We start from the raw sequence: 21,626 nt of genomic DNA, 5'->3' as shown, positions 1-21,626 counted from the left end.
AGAGCATCTGGGAATCCCAGAATCTCAAAAGGGACCCCCAGAAGGCAACTGTCCAAGCTCCACTCAAAAAAGAAATCTCCTCTACAAGACGTCCAAGAAGAGGACATCTCGACTTTGTTTCAAGACCTCCAGGAAGATGGAACCCATGACTTCTTGCCACCAGATTTTGATGACTGAGAGAGTGAGGCTGATGACTTTGTACAACTCAGCCTCACTTAAACCCAATTCACAGGCAAATCAAGACATCCCCCAGTGATGGGGCAACAGAGGAAGCAGAGCTTCTTCCTTTCTGTGGGTCTGACACCCTCCATTTGTGATTCTCTCTAGAGCATCTCTCTGTAGATATTGGGTTTGGGCTTCATCAGAGATCTTCCTTCACCAAGAAGACTCATGATCATGCTGTGGCTCACTAGTAATGTTCCTTCCTAAAAAAAATACTTCTCAAAAATTCCTAAATGGGTTTATTCATTTAAGTTCATCTTCTCTAACAGGATTACATCATAGATTTAGAGTTGGAAGGAACCTCAGATACATTCTAGTCCCACTTTTAGTGGGACTAGTCATTTTACTGATGAGGAAACAGAGGCAAAGTGCTTTTGACAATAGTAAAGAGCAGAATTATTCTCAAAATCTAGTGACTCAAAATCCAACCTGAATGCCATTTAACTGGGCTGTTTTAGAGATAGAGATGGGAGAGAAATTGTGATTTCACTCATTTAGGGGGCCCCTATTGAGTAACTCTGTCTATACAGGTCAGCAACTTCTCTACAAGTTATAGTCTCGGAGAGATGCCCAGAGCATGGAGAAGCAAGGTCACATAGTCAGTTTGTGACCATGTGGGACTTACTCAGAGCCACATCTTCCTTCCTCCAACACCAGCTTTTTAGCCACTACACCAAAACACGTGACATTTTAGGCAGTGGAAATCATCGTTACTGGGTCCGAGCACACCCGATCCATCGTTAATCATTTTGACATAAACTCAGAAACTAGGAAGGGTCATTCCACAGCTAAAAACAATGTAGAAGATGAAGGGAGAAAGGTGCCCAGCCCCAAGTTCCAAGACTCAAGGACTCTTGGGAATGGACTTTTCTTTGAGCAAGGCAGATTGGGAGGGTTGCCTAATATTTTCAGCCCAGAGACATTCCTCCTTTCTCCAGTCTCTGTCCAGTTACTACCTAGTGATAGCAATAACTCTTATTATTTTTTAAATAATGACAAGTGATGTTTATATAATGTTTAAAAATTTGTCAAGTACTTTACGTAATTACCTCATGTGAACTACACACACACACACATACACACACACACACAAATTGGAGAGGATTCTTCATCTCAAATCCTCCAGAGAGGAAGGAAGAGGAATCCCTGATGGGTTCCTGAGTTTGGACGAAAGAATCCTGGGAAAGGTATTTGCTGCTCTGCTGCTCTGTTGTTTTCTCTTATTTCATAAGGAACTCTATCTCTTGGGTTTAATTCTCTTGCAAGAATAGATGACACAGGATACTGTGGCTGCCCAACTCCTTTTTTAAGGTCTTGACAATCTGTTCTCTTCTTTCTGCCTCCTAATCAACCCTTTATCTCTGTTTGTTTGCTTGTTTTCTCTCCAGTCAGTTTATTTTAATTTAAGGTTCTCAGGGGCCCTGCGGCAGCCCCTCTCCTCTGCGTGACTGGATTCCAGAAGCAACTCCAGTTGGCCCTTCCCTAGCTGGTGGCTTCTTCTGCTAGCTCTTATCGCTCCCCCTCCACATACAGGGACTCTTCCAATAGAGCCAACCTCCCACCCCATCTCACTGCTTCCTTACTCCATTCCTGTCTTTGTGGATTCCAGACATGGGACCAACCATCCGCTGTCACGCACAGTGCCATCCCTCCGGGACTGAATGCAAAGCTCCAATCTTATCTTTTCCATAAAATCATCTTGGATCCAGCTAAAGTGAGCCCCAGACACCATTCCAGAAAGCATGAAGAGGCTCCTTGCCTTCTCTTTTTAGGGGGGACGTTTTCCTATGGACGTGAAAAACCCACCATCTTCCATATTCACATCCACTCTCGGTGCCCTAAGCAACGATGTGGTCCAGAAAAGGTGCCAGCTGTCATGAGAGGAGGACGTTTATTCACCTGAGATTCTACCAGGGAAGCCAAAATCCAGTCCCTATCCTGACATATAGATACATTTGGGGATGGAAAGACTAATGGTGAGTGGCCCAAAATCTTAGGGCAATTTTAAGTTGTTAAAGCTCAAAATTGCCTTAAGACTTTGGGGATAGTCCTTATAGATGGAGAGATCTGTGACCCCTCTGCCCTCTGTGAGCTCTCTCTATCTCCTTTCTACGAGTCCATATAGATGTGAATTCTGCATATCTGTGCAGTCCTGTTCATATACATGAATGTACACTTGGGTACCTATATATGTATTAATACATGCATGCCTACATGCATGCTCCACCCATGTAGTTCAGTCCTTTCTCTGCTCATCAGAGTCTCCCAGGAATAACTAAGAGATTAAATGACTTGCCTAGTAATGAATAAGAGACAAAATAACACCATGGAGAGAGAACCAAATGTTGAGTCAGGAAGACCTGGGTTCAAATCCCGTCTCTGAAATTTGAGGAAACTCTTTAAGAATTATTGCAAAGGAGATACTGACGTACAGTGGACGAGGAGTTCTTTTGGGGGCATTTATTCTGCTCTGCTGAAATTACAAGTTCAGTCCTATACATGCAGACACATTTATAATTAATTGATATAATTATACACATGTAACTATATATATATATAATAAGTAATGTATAATTAATTAATATAATTATATATACTATAGTATAATTCTATAAATGATATAATTAACATAATTAATGATTATTAAAATAATTAATAATATTACATAATGTGTTCTATTAAATAATATAATGTGCATGTATCATGTGTGTAACCTGTAAACATATATATATGTGTGTGTTTATACACACACACACATATATATGTTGCCATGGACATGGGTCACATTCCACCATAATTTCCCATAAAGTACTGTATTACTCCTTGGCGCCTTTTACTAGAGTCTTATAAAAACTATTACTTGAAGTAAAAAAAAAAAAAAAAAAGTTGTGGCTGTTCATCATATGAAACAGAGCCTGCATTGATGGAGCTTTTCAAGGTTCACCGAGCCCTCCCTCCCCTCCACCCTGGGACCTGGGTCTGGCCAGTCATCCTTGGGGATCTCCAAGCCTATGAAGAAGGGCTGTTCCCCGAGGCAAGAATTCAACTTGTCCTCATCTGAGTCATGGGCGGAGGGCACAGAGAAGCAGATTTCAAGCTTGATGTAAGGAAATATTTCCTTTAGAGTCTCTCTTCCATCCAAGTGTCCAAGCAGAGACTGGACAGACAGCTGGATAGATGGAATGGAGGATCTCCTTTCGGGGTCCCTCTTCACTCTTGAGGTTTTGTGATTCTGGGCTAGGATGCCCGTTTCTTAAAATGAGGAAACAAGTTATGAGACTTGTTCACAGTCACACAGTCTCTACACCTTCAAGTCAGGATTAGAACCCAGGTCTCTACTGGTTTTTGGTTCTTTGTTTCCTGCATAGTCCTCCTTCTTCCACTCTTTAATTTAAATTACATTTGCTATTGTAGAACTGAACATGTTTATGAGCTGTCAGATAAGGGCTGGCTTGGAGTCTATAAAGCTAGGACTGGTTTGTAGTGGCCCTATACAAGTCACTAAAAATGTGGGGTAGGAAGAGGAAAGGAACAGCTTTTACAAAGTGGTTACTATATGCCAGGTATTGTGCTAAGTGCTTCTGAGATATTATCTCATTCAATCCTTACAACAACCTTGGGAGGTAGGAACTGTTCTTATTCCCATTTTGCAGATGGGGAAACTGAGGCAAAAAGAAGTTCAGCAAATTGCCCAGGGTGACATATCTAGTTAGTATTTTGGTGTAGATTTGAATTCAGGTCTTCCTGACTCCAGGCTAAGTCCTCTATCCCCCGGGCCACCTAGCTTCCTCAGTTTTCTTGTCTTTAAAAGGGCAATCCTATAGCCCACCGTATGGAGTACACAGAGCATGTGTGCCATTAGAATAAGCTGATGCCTCTATAAGAAGTTCTGGGAACTCCAAAAAGCGGAGGAGGCTGAAGTCCATATGCAGAAATTGGCCTTTCTACAAATTGGCAAATGGGACCTACTTGCATATGTTTAAACAACTGAGTTAAGGATTGAAAAGACAGTTGTGTTCATTAGCGACACTTTTATGGAGTTCACAATAAGTTTGAGTTGAGTTCATTAAAATAACAAAATAAACAAAACTTTCATCCATTTAAAATGAACTGTTTTGTCCATTTTGGTTTTGAAATTTAATCATTACCTTTAAGTTTTCCCTCTTTCCTCCCTCCCTTCGGTTAAGCCCCAAGTCGAGTTTTCCCCTGCATTTTGGACAGATTCCATCTGCCTGTTTAGAGAGGCAGGTCCTTTGGCAAACGGGCCAGCCTCTGCATATGGGGCCTTTATGGTTGTCCTCACATCTGTTTGTTTCTTTGCCAAAACGTATGTCGTCTTTCTTACTTTCCCCTTCGATGTGTTTTTGATGGCAGAATGCTTGTTTCCTCCCCATTTTATACATGGAGCCCCTACCTCCTGGGGCTCGGGCCTTTGGGTAATTCGGGTACGAAGCCCTTGGGAAGGAACCCTTTTGAAGAGGCCAAGGGGAGGCCCAGGAGAGAGGAAATGGCAAGCTGGCCCTGATTAAACCAAAAGCCAAAGTGTGCTGAAAATGAAGGGGCCACCCGGGAGGGTGACAGGCAGCATATCTGCAACAATAGTCCAAGTCAGGAAGACGCTATCAAACAGGAAACTGCAGGCATCACGGAGATGCTGCCATTGATGGCTCTGGCCAGTGGATCGCCTCCTTCCCCTCTCCTGGCTCAATCCCGTCCTTGGTGCCGTGTCTCGGCATTCATCAGCCCTTCTGTAACACTCAGGGCAGCGATGCTTTATCTGTTGAGCTGATGGCTGTCGCCCAACCAAGGAACACGCTCATTCTTGCCTCCAGACGAGACGCCGAACCTGAATCAGAGGCCACGTCCCAACCGAAGTGGTTAAAATCCAGTGAAGCTGCTCTACTTCCTTTAGAAAGTTCTGTCACTGATCTGCCTCTTCCTCGGAGCCCCAGAGCCAAGCTCATTGATTCCCTTGTCATTGAGACAAGGGGGGCAGAGCCTTTCCTCCGGAAATAATAGAATCTCACAGACTAGAAAAGCAAGGCAAGGCTGAAGTAGCCTATCTGAATCGTTATTACACGTTTCTCATTCACAACACTAAAATAAAGGTAATTCGGTTCATTTTCCTTGGCCTAGACACAGCGATAACTCCATCCATTGTGTCAAAAGCAGCCACAACAACTTGCTAACCATTAGAGGCATCCCAAAAGAAAATGAGTTGCTTTAGGTCAAGAATTGGTGACATTTAACCTGGGTAATAGAAAATTCAAAGAGACGTCACAGATGCCATAAAGCAGGGGTTCCCAAACTTTTTTGGCCTACCACCCCCTTTCCAGAAAAATATTACTTAGCCCCCTGGAAATTAATTTTTTTTAATTTTAATACTAATTAATAGGAAAGATAAATGCACAGGTGGCCATCACCGCCTCCCTGGATCATTGCAGCACCCACCAGGGGGCAGCAGCGCCCACTTTGGGAATCAGTGCCTTAAAGTAATTGAAAGATTGCCTGGTGGGATGTGGAATTTAGGCTTCTTTTGCCTGGCATCAATGGGTCAGACTAGGAAGGAGGAGTATGAGTTTCATCACATCACACAGCCCAGAAAGGGATGAGGGATGCTCAAGAATGAAATTCTGAAGTCACAGAGGGAAGCAATTCTAATGAGGAGAAAGGGAAGAAAAACTGTCAGAAGTAGATGCTCAAGGTACTTAGCAACCAACTTAGATTTTAAAAAGAAATGTTCAGAATGGAATAAAGACCAAATATACCAAAAAGATGAAATAAGGGGCCAGATATAAGAGCATGGCAAAGTCCTGAAAAAATGGCATCAGGAATTCTAAAGCTCAGAACAAGTGGAGGCTGTCAGGGCAGCTAGGAAGAGTAAAAAGAATATTTGTTTATTTGGCTATAGTGGGGTGTGGGGAAAGGCATATTAGTAAGAGAAATGACCTTCCCTTGAATGGATCAGAATAATGATAGCTGACAAAGAAGAGAAGACACAGATGTTCAGTTGTTTGTTTGCTTGGTAAAGGAAAATGGACTTTAGAAATGATGGAACAAAAATGGCAAATAGGGAGTAGAAACTGAGTATAAGGAGGAAGACAGCCACAGAATATCTGGTTGCTCTCAATGCCTGGAAGTCACCTGGCATTCATGAGTTATATCAGTAGATTCTGAAAGAATTGGCAAATTGGTTGTTGACCATAAAAATTCAATTTCATAACATAAGAAGAGAGACATGGAAAGATAGTAGTTATTCTGGGGGAGGAAAAAGATGAAGAAGAATCACATAATCTACCAAACCCGGTGCACAAGTATCTGTGACATTTCAGTAAGATTATGTCTGTGAAAGAAGATTTAAAAACAAAAACGATCTGGGGGTTTGGGTGAACTGCAAGCTCCCTGTGAGTCACCCTGTGAGTCACCCATGAGATACTGTCAATTTCACACTGTAAGTCAATATCACCGGGTGAGTCAGTATCAGACTGTGAGTCAACAGGGTGATATTGGGCCAAGACAGCGAACACAATCCTCTGTTGAATTCAGAGGGGTAATGGCTGGCTCTCAGGAGACGGTGGGGCAGCTGGGTGGTACAGTGGACAGAGCACCGGACCTAACCCAGCCTCCGACTCTTACTAGCTATGTGACTCTGAAGAAGTCATTTAATCTTGTTTGCCTCAGTTTCCTCATCTGCAAAATGAGCCAGAGAAGGAGATGGCAAACCACTCCAGTATCTTTGCCCCACAAAAACCAAATGGGGTGATGAAGAGTTAAGCAGGACTGAAACTACTCAACAACAACACAATAGGGAGATATGTTAGTCCCACTGGATTCTTCTCTAGTACCTAAAACTGAAAATGGACTTTGAGTGTCTTGTATTCAGTTCTGTGAAAAAGATAATGGAGGTACCAGGGATGTCACAACAAAATCTAAATGGTTGTGGGTACACACACTGGGTTGTAGGAGAGACGGGACCAGGATAGACCAGAGTTCACTGGGTTAACACAGGAATGGCAGTTGGTCTCAACTGTCACCTGGCTCTCCCTAGGCCAGAGACTTTGAAACCAACAGACAAGGCAAAAGTTTTAATGGTTTTAATTATGTACAACTAAAATAAAGGTGGGAAAAGGATTTCTATACTTAAAACCTAAAGGGCAAAACCACACGGGCAAGGGGAGGACTTCTCTACTCTAATCTTAGTGATCTAAACAGACAGGGCCAAAGGAGCAGTGCAGGAGTCACTGTGAAGGCCTCAAACCTGGTACCAGCCAGATTTGACCAGCACAGCAAATGGGTCTGAGGGTGGCTTTGGGGATCTCACAGTAATCCACAGATGATCAGGATGCCAAAAGCTTAGGTGGTCCAAGATATCCAAGAAGAAAGAGTGTGCTTGGGATGCTGTCCACCAGATCCCAAACTTCTCCTCTTCTTGGTGCTGCTCTGTAGGTCTTGTCCTCTTGCTGAAAAGCCACCACCACTCAGGATCCCAGGGAAATCAGGATGCAGGGTCTGAGATCTCCCAGGGCTAACAACAGTTTTTGCCAACCACTAATGGAGTCTCTCTCAGGGCACAAGCCACCTACTTCCTGCTCTTTCATTCCATCTTGGAATGCTCCAGCCTTCCTGTTAGGTTCAACCTTAATACTTAATTAATTATTAACTAATCTTCCTCACAACAGTTCTAGGTGCCGAATTTTGGGAAGGACATGGTTAAGTTGGTAAAGATCCAAAAGTGAATTTCAGTGAATAGGAAACCAGGTCTAGAGGTCCTGGGTTCAAATCTAGTACTTCCTCCGATACTTCCTAAATGTGTGACCCTGGGTAAGTCACTTAACCCTCATTGCCTACACATTACTACTCTTTTGCCTTGGAGCCAGTCCTTAGAATGGATTTTAAGGCAGAAGATAAAGGTTTAAAAAAGAAGAGAGACTGATAAACAATATGGAATTAGGCTCAAAGGGCAACACAATTATCATACCTTTTGCCCCATCAATAACTACCTATGAGAGATCAGAGATAAGGGGAAAGGACCTACCTGGACCACAATATTTTTAGCAGCTCTTCTTTTTGTGACAAAGAACTGGAAACTAAGGGGTTGTCCATCCCTTGGGGAGAGGATGAACACCTTGTGTAATGGAATACTATTGTGCCATAAGGAATGATGAACAGGATGAGTTCAGATAAACCTAGAGAGACTTCTGTGAACGGATGCAAAGTGAAGTGCCCAGAACCTGGAGAACAACTTATACGGTGACAAAACATTAAAATTAAATTACTGGATCCACGTCAACACTCAGGTGCAGCCTTAGTGTCCACTGCTCTTATTCAACAGATGAGGAAACTGAGGCAGAGGTAGTGAAGTGACTCGACTCTGGGATTATACATCTGCTAAGTGTTTGAAGCAGGATCTGATATCAAGTTCTCTAGACTCTTAATTATTGTGCTTTGAGGTGACAAAACCTAGAGTTTCTGAATCCCAGGCCAGAGTCCCATTGCCTGTAAAACACACTGGAAAACCCAGGCACACTTGTCATAGTTGTGAATTCAGCCAGCCTCCAAGGTATTTATTCAGTTGAAGAATTTGTGCATGTGTATATGTGTGTAGGTCTATATCATTGTTTCTTTTGGTTTTTTGTTGCTTATTTCTTTATACATAGGACTGTTTAGTGGGCTAAATCTAGGAAAGAAATCTCAGAGCCCTGCTTTCAAAGGAAGATCAAAGCAATAGACCAGAAGCAATGAGCTGTTAGTACAAGATGGTAGAAGAGAGAATCAGCGTCCAAGCTCTGTCACTTACTATCTGGATGATCCCAAACAAGTCACAGAACCTGGATGAGTTGAAACTCATCTGTAAATTTTTCATCTGTAAATTCCCTTCCAGCTTTAGGTCTGTGATGTTCTGGCCAGTATATGCTATGACTCACACCCCCACCCCCACCAAACAAACTGGGAAGAAATACTATTTTTCTTATTGTTGTCAGGAATAAGGAAAAGATAGGAGGCCGGTATCTATGGATCCCTTTTAAATGGATAAAATAAAATACATACAATTGCAAAGGAAATTAGATAGATCAAAATCAAATTATCAAAAATCATTTTTTTTCATTTGAGTTCCCCCACCCCAGGTTAAGAACCCTGGTTATACAGGATAAAACTATGAATAAATATCTATTAAAGCACCTACTGTGTGGGCCAGGCACTCTACTAAGTCCTGGATTCTTTCTCAGATTGAAGTGTTAATGTGAGTTAGACTAGAGTAGAAAAAGACAAAAGACCCAGGTTTAATTGAATTGCTTTCTTGGAATCCCAGCAAATTGCTAGCCAATTCCTTTTCTCCCCCTTCTTCCTGGGTATGCATCATTCAGGTTCATTAATGTCTGAAGAAGAAGGAAATCAACCCTCTGGAAATGATGGCTCTAAATTTATTCTCTGAGTTTATTTTTTCTGACAATTTCTTTTAGGAGCCAGTTTTATCTGTTAGCTTGTGTTTATTTTGCAATCTATCAAGGGTAAGCGTACCTGGCAGTCATGGACAGATCATGAGATAAAATGTGTACGGTTCAGAATCGATGTAGCTCCCGGCATATACTAAGGTGTGTCACTGTCCTTACACATTAGCTAATAGGAATTACTTAATGGATGCAGAGACCAGCTCAGCAAAAATCAATAGCTCTGCTGATCTCTGCCTCTGCCTCCTCCCTTCCTCCCTCCCTATTTCCTTCCTTCCCTCTCCAACTCAGAATCCAATCCAAGATTGGAAGGGTACTCAGCAGCCAGCAGCCAAGTAGTCCAATCCCTGAATGAATGAATCAATAAATAAATAACAGATACTATTGATATGCTATTTTTTATATTTGTTTATGTTTTTAATATATTTTACATATAAAATATATTATAGATTTTATATAAATACATATTTCATATATTTTATTATCATATGCTTATATATAATGTATATAAAATATATAAACATATTTTATATAAATACATATTTTATGTTTTATTATTATATGTTTATATATAATGTATATAAAATTATAAAGCGTATTTTATATAAGCACATATTTTATATATAATATTTTATTATATATTTATATATAATGTATATAAAATATACAAAGTATATTTTAATTTTTATATTTTAATATATTAATATATTTTAATAACATTTGACAAACTGAGGCCCAAAGATAATCGGTGATTTTCCCAAGTTCATATAGATCATAAGTGACAGAGATAACATTCAGCCTCAGCTAGAAGAGCTTTAGAGAAAGGAATTCAGCCTCTCAGAGGTAGTTCAATCCTCTTTCGGATGGTTTGGTTTTTGTTTGGTTTCCTTACCTCCAGCAGCAGNGTTCTTCTGGCTCTGCTCCTTTCGCTCTGCATCAGTTCCCGGAGGTCTCTCCAGTTCGCCTGGAACTTCTCCAGTTTATTATTCCTTTTAGCACAATAGTATTCCATCACCCGCATATACCACAGTTTGTTCAGCCATTCCCCAATTGAAGGACATACCCTCCTTTTCCAATTTGTTGCCACCACAAAAAGCGCAGCTATGAATATTTTCGTACAAGTCTGTTTATCTATGATCTCTTTGGGGTACAAACCCAACAATGGTATGGCTGGATCAAAGGGCAGGCATTCTTTTATAGCCCTTTGAGCATGATTCCAAATTGCCAGCCAGAATGGCTGGATCAGTTCACAACTCCACCAGCAATGCATCAATGTCCCAATTTTGCCACATCCCCTCCAGCATTCATTACTCTCCCCTTCTTTCATTTTAGCCAATCTGCTAGGTGTGAGGTGATACCTCAGAGTTGTTTTGATTTGCATTTCTCTAATTATTAGAGATTTGGAACACTTTCTCATGTGCTTATTGATACATTTGATTTCTTTACCTGAAAATTGCCTATTCATGTAAATTGGATTATCTTCATCAACATCACCGTTATCATCTTATTCACTATTGTGATCATCATCCACGTTAAATAGCCTTAGTTTCTGCCCTCAACACTCATATTCTATCATCTCTGGTCCTCTTCTGACTCTGGTCATCTGCACATTCTGCAGACTGTCAGATTTGATTTTTTGATCACAAGATTTTTGCTTTTGGAACTTCCATTTTGATTTTTGGTAGAGGCAGGAAAGCAAGGAACAGAGCTGCTGTGAGGTGAACCTATTTGGTGCATAATGTGTGCTTAGGAAAACTCTGAAAGAAGAAAATTGTCTTTTCCCTGAATTTTTAAAAATCGAGTTTAGGATAGAATAAACCAAGCTATCAGCTAATCTGTCTAGATCTGCCCTGATACTTCCTTCTGCATCTCTTTCTTACCAGTCTAGGATCTTATCTGGGGGAATAAATATCAGTCTAGCCTAACTCTGTATCTCGTACGGGGGTCCTGAGTACAATCTGAGCTGTTAATCTTAATGCACCATGCCCTTTTTAGAGACAGCCTGCCTTCATGTTTCTTTGGGTCAGCTGAACTCAGAGAGAGCACTCTGCATAATTAAATCACAGGCTGAAGTCTGAGTCCCAGGAGGCAGCTCATCTCTGAGATTGCTTCTTTAGATATAATCCTTTCTAACCTCAAAGGTGTGATCATCTTCAGTGGTTCTCCACTGTCTGGCTGTGGGACCCTGGTCAAATCATTTAACTTTCCCCAACCTTTGCTTCTCCATGTATAAGATGAGGATAATGATATCTTTGGTGCCTCCTTCACATGAAGGTTCTAATGAAATAATGGGCATAAATGAAGTACGTTGCAAACTTTAAAGCCCTCTACAAATAGTTATTATTATGTAATAGAAATAGAAGATATATAAAATATTAAGTCATTATTACTGTGATTGTCAACATCTCATTCCTATTAGCTTTTTTTAAATAAACCCTTACCTTCTGTCTTAGAATCAATACTGTGTATTGATTTCAAGGCAGAAGAGGGTAAGGGTGAGGCAATGGGGGTTGTGACTTGCCCAGGGTCACACAGCTAGGAAGTGTCTGAGGTGAGATTTGGACCCAGGACCTCCCATCTCCAGACTAGTGTTCTTTCCACTGAGCCACCTAGCTGTCCCATCCTGCTATTATTTTTAAGTTTGATGGAGCTCAGATAGAAATTGTCGTTCTTCTCTCTTTTGAATCTGGCGATCTCTTCTGCAAGTGGATGGAACGATGGTTGTTCATCAGCAAATGAAAGCATTGGGGTCCAAGCCCATCTTCTGTAAATTCAATGGGAGCATTTTCAGGCCAACTCCACGAGCAGAGAGGATGATGGCAATGATGAGCACCTCATTTCTGCTCCCACATGCTTTTGATTTCTTCTCCTGGGTCTTTATAGATAGATTACAAATCTACCTGTAAATAAAGCTTTTCTTCATATAATTTAGAGGCTAGGAGTGTTTGGTATGGTGTTGTCTAGTAAAAACATTGTTCTAAAATTGGTATGACTTCACATTATGCGCAGGTGATTATAAGCAATCATTTTCTCAGTGATAATCCCATTTCGGTGCATTTCAGTTGTTGAATTCTCAAGGATATTTGGAGATTCTTATTTGTAGGACACAGATTTCTCATAATCGCTGAGGGTTAACATTCCTGTGCTACTTAACTGTCTACCTGATGAATCTCTTTTTAAGCATTCAGTAGATCCAATATTTTTTTTGTCACTTACAATGATATATTGCAAAATTTCTATATTCCTTTGAAAATCTGCATTGTCCATAAGTCTGAGCTTCTTAAGAAAGCTCTCTCAGTAGTTTCTGGCAGCAACGATATTATCTCATACTGCTATCAAGAAATCTTTCCTTTCTGTAAGCAAATTCACTTATCTCAGCCATTTGTCTAATGCTTCTCTGTTGACTTATGGCTGGTTGCATTAAAATGGATATTCACCCATGGAAGCCCTTTTGTTTTCATTTGTGGATCTTAGCTGTTTCACAGCCTCCAGGTGGTAAGTGTGCCAATTTTGGTTACATTTCTTAGGTCTAGTGACACATACCTATTATCTGCTTTTACTGTAGCTCTTTAAAGTGGTGTCTGTTTGCCCAGAAAAAACATGTCTGTGAAGTTTTATGCTGTTTGTTTGGGGGCTGAGAACGTCTATCAATTCTTGCCATTCTTTTTGATGAGAAAGCATCTGGCTTTCTAAAGCTGCATTAGAGGGCTGAGCCTTAATTTTGGTTCATATTATTTAAGTGGGATTTTTTTCAGCTTTTTAAAAAATCTATTCCAAATGCATATATTGGTATGGAGAAGGGGATCATCACTCTGAAAGTGTTCTCTTCATGGAACTTTGACTTCAGGATGGTGGCATGTTTCTTGACTATGACTTTCTCCCCGTAACTTTGCACTCAATGTGCCTTACCTAGAAAACATTCAGGAATTTCCCTCATCTCTTATTGGACCTTTTGTTCTAAGCTAAGACCTTCATTTCCTTTTTTTCCTTTTCTTTTTTTGTGTACATTGAGGGGTTTACACTCACTTAGTCTAAATAATCAATCAATAGGAACTCATTAAACCCCTTCCCCATGCCAGGTACTGATTTCAGCCCTGAGGATACAAAAATAAACATACAATGGTATTTTCAAGGTGTTTATGTTCTATGAAGGGAGATTGTACACAGACATAAATATGCAGAGGTATACATGATTTAGAATAAATACAGAATGGGAGAATTATTGTTTATATTGTTTTCCTAGTTCTGCTTACTTCGCTTTGTATCTGTTCATACAAGGTTTCCTATATTTACCTAAATTTTTCAGGATTTCTTGGAGTTCAATAATACCCCACAATATTCATATACTACAATGTGTTTACCCATTCCAAAATGAATAGCCACTGTGGGAGGCCAATAAGAGAAAAAGAGTCTCAAATAGATAAAAATCTGAGACTCCCTTTTTGACCCCTTTTATGATTCATACCTTTCCTTATTAGAATACTTTAAGCTCTTAGCAAATCAACAGTCAAGAGGTTAACATTCTCCCCTTTGGTCAGGAATGCAGCTGCTGGGTCACAAAAAGTGGTTTTAGACATTCAAGGCCGAAACCTTAGTTTAGCAGGGACATTTTGCCCCTGAGAAAAGTATTCTCAGACTTAGCTTGCTGATAGTCACGCAACTGAAGGTCCAGCCTGGTTCTTATCTTCACCTTGAAGTTTCTGAGGTCTCTATGTGTTGTCTAAGTTAATTGCAATGTCTACAAACTGTAAAACTCTCTCTGTGCTTGTGGGTGAAAGGGAGTTTGAATTTTCATATATAATAGACTTGTGACTCAATGGCACTTTGGAGAAGCAGCTATGAGTTAACAGTCAAGATTGTCTCCCATGTCCGTTACTTTCTTATCAACTAAGCCGTCCATATCAGAGATGATAAATAGATCTCGACAAGCCACCTCTTTTGTTTTTACTTCTTTCCCACCAAAAAAAGTATTAGTATATACACACACATACTAAACAAGTTCAAGGACAACAGGTTAAAAATCCATGATGTAGATGGTAGTTGAATATTCCTTGGAAAAAATCATATAGAACCCAAGTAAAGCTATAGAAAGCAGATCAACATATGCTAAAGGCATAGAGATTGATAGCTAATAATAATATTAACATTTATGTAATTCTTACTATGTGTTAAGCTTTGTGCTTACAATTATTATCTCATTTGATCCTCAAAACCATCCTGGGAAGTAAGTGCTACTTGCCCCATTTTACAGATGAGAAAACTGAAATAGGTAGAGGTTACGTTAGCTTGCCCAAGGTCACACAGGTAGTACTTATCTGAGGTTGGGTTTGAACTCAGATCTTTCTAACTTTAGAAGAGAAAAGAGACCCCAAGGACATAGGATCATAGATTTAGAGCTGCAAAGGACCCCAGAGATCATATAGTCAGACTCCTCATTTTATAGAATTATGAAGACAAGGAAACTATGGCACAGATGAAAAAAGGAATGAATGTGCCAAATTTCAAATGGAAAGGCCATGGTAGAATAGAACCTTGGTCTCCTAGCTCCGAATTTGTTCATTATATTTTCTTTTTCACTTCATTATCTCTATGAGTATGATGGAAGTAGAGGCTGAAACATCACTGCATGGGGCAGCTAAGTAGCACAGTGGACAGAGAGCCAGAACTGGAGTTAGGAGATCCCGGGATCAAATCTGACCTCAGACACTTCCTAACTGTATAACCCTGAGCAAGTCCCTTAACCCTGATTGCCTAGCCCTTATGGCTCTTCTTCCTTAGAGTCAATATTAGTATAGATTCTAAGACAGAACAGATAAGAGGTTAAAAAAAAGAGAGAGAAACATTATAGCCTCCATTGCTGAGCTATATTACCCAGGACTCAGCAGCCATGACTAATAGAATAATAATCTAGTTCCCTTTTCTCCCCAAACCTGGATTCAGCCAGTGTACATAACATTATTCTTATTTTATAGAGTGATTTGCTCCTAGTCAAACAGCTAGAAAGTGGAAGAGTCAGGATTTGAATCCAGTTCTCTGAACTCCACATCTAGGGCTGCTTATACGTTAGGCTCCTTGCTTTCTTGTGGCTCCAGATGCTCCACTGCTTCTCCCTTTCATTCTTAGGGGTTAGCCATGGGTTTGATTGATCTTTGTTAATGTTGCTGCAATGAACAGGGAATAACCAGGCTGTCCACTAAGATGAGCAAGAATAGGCATTTACAAAATTCTGAAGTCCAGCTGAATTAAGATTTCCCTTTTGGCAGATTCCTCGGTAGAAGAAAAGTAGAAGAAAACAGTTTTGTTTTGTTTTTTCTTTCCCTAGGAATGTTCTCTTAAGCTTATAGTAAGCATTTTGAGGGGCATAAATTTACCTTTATTTCTTGGTTTTACAGATAGACCATGTGGTCCAGGGACATGCTGCCTACCCTGAACTGCAAGCAAAGGCTTCTGCCAGGTGACTACCTTTATTTTTCTTCCCCTACAGCCTTTGTTAAAAATAACGTCTTTTTAATTTACTTTGTTACAACTGAGCCTTCTAATATTCCCGGTATTCTGGATTTAAGAGTGTTTGAATCCTGTTTCTGAAAGTCATTACATGTGAGACTTTGACAGGTCATGATACCATCGTTGACTACAGTTTACTCACTTGCAAAATTTGGACACAAGATGAATTTAAGCTGCTGTCCATTTCTGAATTCTGAGATCCTCTCAGCCTTCACCACTGTGAGATAGATAAGACAGGGATTATTTCTATTTTACAGATGTACAAACTGAGGCTTAGGAATGACTCGGTGGAGATAAGACACTGACCCTAGATTTATGACTCTGTTCATTGTTCTTTACCCTGCCCCATACTGCCTTTCATCAGCATCTAAATTTTGGTGTAATTTTTTTTCAAGCAATGATACTCTGGAGCCAGAGATTTATAGCAGATCCTTGAATAGAGTTGCCAGATAAGCCCAAAAGGGCTCTCGTAAGGTAGCCAATGAGAAATCAGGGCAAAATTTAGGATCAGGAAGAGACCTTGGATATTATTATTTAGTCCAAACCTGGCTTTGGCAGATGACTAAAATGAAGTCCAGAGATCTACAGTTTTAGTGAACTATAAGCCCCTTTTGATCCAGTAGTGCAACGTATCAGACATATAATAGTAAATTAATGTGATCCTGGCTACTAACCTGATTTAAGGAGATATGAGGTCCACGATCCTCTCATTAAGTTCTGGGCACCCATTTAAAAAAATTAAAACCTTCACCTTCTGTCTTAGAATCAATATTTGTGTTGGTTCCAAGTCAGAAGTGTGGTAAGAGTGAGGCAATGAGGGTTAAGCGACTTGCCCAGAATCACACAGCTAGGAAATGGCTGAGGTCAGATTTGAACCCAGGACCTCCCATCTCTGGGCCTGACTCTCAATCTACTAAGCCACCTAGCCACCCCATTTTAAAATTACATTAATCATTAATCAAAGGGTAAATATTTATTAAGTGCCTATTATGTGCCAAGAGGTACAAGAAGAGATAAAACACAATCCCTGCCTCAATGAGTTTACAATGTAGTAGAATATTTTTTATTGATAACTTTTATTTCCATATCCCCTACATTCCCAATGTTTCCTTTTCCCATGAGCAAATCCTTATGACAAAGAATTAAAAGAGAGATGAGGAAAAAATTCAGCAAAACTAACCAATAGGGATGGAAAAGTCTGATAATAAATGCTTTCTATAAGCTTCAAACTCTGCAGAGAATTAGCTCCACATTTGAAGGCCATTGACAAGCTGAGGAGGGTTCATAAGATAGTGAAGAGCCATCACAATGATCTTTGGCATGATCAGATAGAAAAGTTGGGAAAATTTGGCTGGAGAAGAAAAGATATCTGCCCTCAAGTATCTAAATGGCTGGGGGGAGGTGCGGGGGGAAGGAGGTTAATCTGCTTCTGTTCCCTTCCCAAAGCTGGGAGGACTCAAGGATCAGAAAAACAACTCAGAGCCAGAAGAATTTCTTCTATTCTCTACTCTTTTCTCGTGTCTTCTATTCTCAACTCTTTTATTTGACAAATGAGGAAACTGAGCTCCAGGGAGATTAAATGCTTTGACCAAGCTCACAGAACCAATAAGGGGAAGAACACAACTCAGCCAGGATTCAATAGTTGTGGTAGAGTGGAGAGAGAATTAACTGTGGAGTCAGAGGACATGGGTTCAAATCCACCCCTGGCACTTAGTACCTATGTGACTCAAAGCCACTTAATTTTCCTAGGCTTCAGCTTCATCCTCTACAAAATGAGAGAGTTAGACTCCTCCCTCCCTTCCAGCTCTATATCTACGATCTTATGAAATTTAGAACTGTTCAAAGGAAAAATTCTTGATTCCAGCTGTTTGCAGAGTGGAATGAGCTATCTCAGGAGGCAGTGAGTTCTCCCATATCTGGGTGGTACAAAGTGATAACATCCCACTCTGCAAAAATGTCAATGTCAACCCTTATCAGTCATCCCCTACTGATTCATTCCTTTAGGTCAACCAGTCATCTAGCATTTATTAAGCAGCCACTGTGTGCCAGACACTGCTAAATCCTATAGGACTTAAAGGATTTGGTTTTCAAGGGTTCACCTTTGAAAATTTCAAAGATGCCAACCCAAGGAAGGATGCCATCGTAATCTCTTATCAGCTAGCACTTGAATTATCTATTAACACCTAAGCAGGAATTAGTAGGAACAAGATCCAGGGTAGCATTTGGGGAAAGAGAAGAGAGAAGAGTCGGACAGGGAGAATGGCACACAGCTCTCCAACAGCCCATCTCCTGTGGGAGATCCTATTTGTCTGACATCTTTCTTGAATAGCAATAGATGTAGCTTGATAAAGTCTGCAGATGATATTCCCGAGAAGTCTGAAAACTATGTCATGGGTAGATAATAATAAAAAAAATCCACTGGAATATTTAACCTAGAGAAGAGTTAAGGGGTCTTGATCCCCTTCTCCCAGTCTGTCAAGGGCTGTCAGATGGAAGAAGTAACAGGTTCACCTTTGTGTGGTATAATTAGTATCACTGGGCAGAAGTTTCAGAAGGGGAAGGATGTGATGCAGTGTTTGGGGGAAAATATTCTAACAATCTGGAAGGTCTGAAAATGCACTGAGCTGCCTCATGACATAATTAGTTCCTGATCCCTAAAATTATTCAAGTAAAGTCTGTCCCCCCTGTCAGAAAGGTGCAGAGAGAATTCCTGCTTGGAATGAGTTATTACTAAGAATGTAACAAATGAACCCCATTTTGGTCTTTGGGGCCTTTATTGTATCCCAGTATGATAAAGGGTATTATTGAATCTTAACAAACTAAGAGGAGAACATTTATAATTACTGTAGCTTAGCTGGGCTCTCCCCATCTCAGAATTTAAATATATATAACCCTAAATTCTATAAATATATATTCATATAAACTAAGAGATTATCTAAAAAGCTTCGTGGCCTGGCAAATAGAGAGCTAGACTCGATATCAAAGACCTCAGTTCAAATCCTACCTTAGAACTTACTCTTAGTGTGACCTTGGGCAAGTCACTTAACACTTTTCAGCCTCAGCTTCCCCATCTGAAAAATAAGAGTAACGACTACACCAAATACAAGGATGAGGATCAACAGGTTACATAGGCAGAACACTCTGAAAACCTGAAAGTACTGTGTAAATTTGAGTTCTCCCTCTTTTTCGCCTTTTTCATCATCTTCCTCTTCCTCTTCTATTATCATTTTATTATTGCTGGGGTCCATGTTACTGTTGTTATTTGTAGTAAGAATGCTAATATGTAATGTAAATGACTCATATCATATTTCTGGTTGTTGGGTCTGTTTTCTCTTGTTTTTCTTTCTTTACTATCTTTGTGAAAAGTTCCTGTTAGTTGGTATAGCGGAGGGACCACTGGACCTGGGCTCAGGAAGACCCAAGTTCAAATCCAGCCTCGGATATTTAGTAATAATGTGACCCTGGGAAAATCTCTTAACCTCTGTCTGCCTCAGTATCCTTGTCTGTAAAATGGATATAACAATAGCACCCCTCTCCCAGGGCTTTGGGGAAATGATCACTATAAATCATTTCAAAGACTACCTGGTGCATATGATATATGGTAGGTGCTTAAAAATGTTCTTTCCTCCCTCCATCCTTATAGAATCAAAGGATGTTAGAACTTTAAAGGGAACTTAGAATATAGAATGTTGGAACACAAACATTGTCAAAACTGGAAGGAACCTTAGAACAGAAAATTTCAGAATAGTAGTAGGGTCTTCGACTGAACAACATCAAGCCTAAAAGAGACCTTAGAACAAAGAATTGTGGAATGTAGAGTATTCGATCTAGAAGAGAACTTAGATTCTGTTTGTCCTGAACTCTTCCTTTTACAGATGGATAAACTGAAACCCAAAGTAACTAAAGGACTCCTTAAACCTCACAGACTTTTCTTGGTGGATCAAAGGTTAGAGCCCAGGCTTCCTCAAGCCAGCTCAGCATTAGAGTCAACATTAAGGTGCATTGAAATCTCTAATTTCAAAAAGCATCGCTCTTTGTTTTAGTAGGCAGAGAGAGACATGATAGCACATCCCACCTGCCACTAAGCTCCTTGGTGATGTCCAGTAGGTGGATTGGCCCTTTGGCTGCTTCTTCATCCCACTCTCAGAGAGGAAGGAAAAGATGGAGAACTTTAAAAGCGATCTGTACCTCCAGTCCATATTGCTGAAAGAAGGTTTAGGGATAATGAATGAATTTTCATCCTTCCACACTATTAACCCTTCATAGTTTCATGTACTCCTTGGCAATAAGGGAAATAACGGAGGTCCTCCAAAGCTTGCATGGCTTCCTTCCACAGAAGACTCACAGAGTCTTCGATTCGATTCCAGAGCACCACAGTGAGGTATTATCAGGGTTTAGGCTACAAAGGGCAGCCCCCCCACCCCACCAATTCATCTCCAGTCTTCGATATTTACTGACTGTCATACTAACTGTGCACTGCTACAGACGTCCCATGAATGACTCCTCGCCAAACTCAGGCACTAACTCAAACTCCTGAGAACTATATTGACAAAGAGACAGAATATTTTCTGCGTTTTCTTTGCTGTAATCCTTTTGAGGAAGCAGCCACTAGTGAAATGCTTTCTGTAATAAATTAATAACAAATAAATAATATAAGTAAATAATTTAAAAAAAGAAAAGGAAAAGGAAAATAAATAAATTAAATTAATGAACAAGCAGGCGAATAAATAATTAAATAAATGAACGGATAAATAAATAAATAAATGAATAAGCAGATGAATACGTAAATAAATAAATAAATGAATAAATGAATGGGTGGATGGGTTGACGAATGGATAAATAAACAAATAAATGTGATGGGCACACCCACTGGAAATACCCCTCACAAAAACCCTAAGCATCTGGATATTTCAGTTTTTACTGGGTTGTTCCATTACTCCAGTTTAGAACTTCAGGCCCTTCTGATTCTCCAGAATTCACTGTCAGAAAAATTAGAAATATCTCCCGGAATCAGTGGGGGCAGGGTGTGAGGAAAGGGATAGAAGACACCAAAGGCAAATTGATAAAGTGAGGAAACATTTCAGATTAAGGCTCTGTTAGAGAGAAATTTTCATAGATCCATTGTTTTGGGTGAAGGCACTGGAGAAGAAAGTACTTCAGCTAATGCCTCAAATGCACTTTTTCTTTTAATCCTTACTTCCTGTCCTAGTAACAGCACTAAGACAGAAGGGCAAAGGCTAGGAAAATGGACTTAAGTGACTTGCCTAGGGTCACTCAGCCCGGAAGTGTCTGAATACAAACTTGAACACAGGTCCTCCCAACTCCAGACCTGGCTCTCAGTTCACTGAGCCACCTAGCTGCCCCTCAGAAGCCTTCATTTCAATGTTATCTTACCACAGACTCCCCTCCTTTTTTTTTTAAGCAGAGTGAAGTTTCTCTCTATTTCTTTAT

The 21,626-nt window shown here is 40.2% G+C and overlaps 1 protein-coding gene across 1 annotated transcript in view; it reads left to right on the top strand.

Moving 5' to 3' along the window:
- FGGY (FGGY carbohydrate kinase domain containing) overlaps nt 1–21,626 on the top strand; it is a 572,506-nt gene that overhangs the window by 440,225 nt on the left and 110,655 nt on the right. The window contains exon 10 of the mRNA XM_044673617.1: nt 16,064–16,125. Coding sequence (XP_044529552.1) covers nt 16,064–16,125 — 62 coding nt within the window. The remainder of the gene's footprint in view (nt 1–16,063; nt 16,126–21,626) is intronic.

Source organism: Gracilinanus agilis, chromosome 4, assembly GCF_016433145.1.
Source record: "Gracilinanus agilis isolate LMUSP501 chromosome 4, AgileGrace, whole genome shotgun sequence".
NCBI lineage: Eukaryota > Metazoa > Chordata > Mammalia > Didelphimorphia > Didelphidae > Gracilinanus > Gracilinanus agilis.
This window is presented reverse-complemented; position numbering and strand designations above follow the sequence as displayed.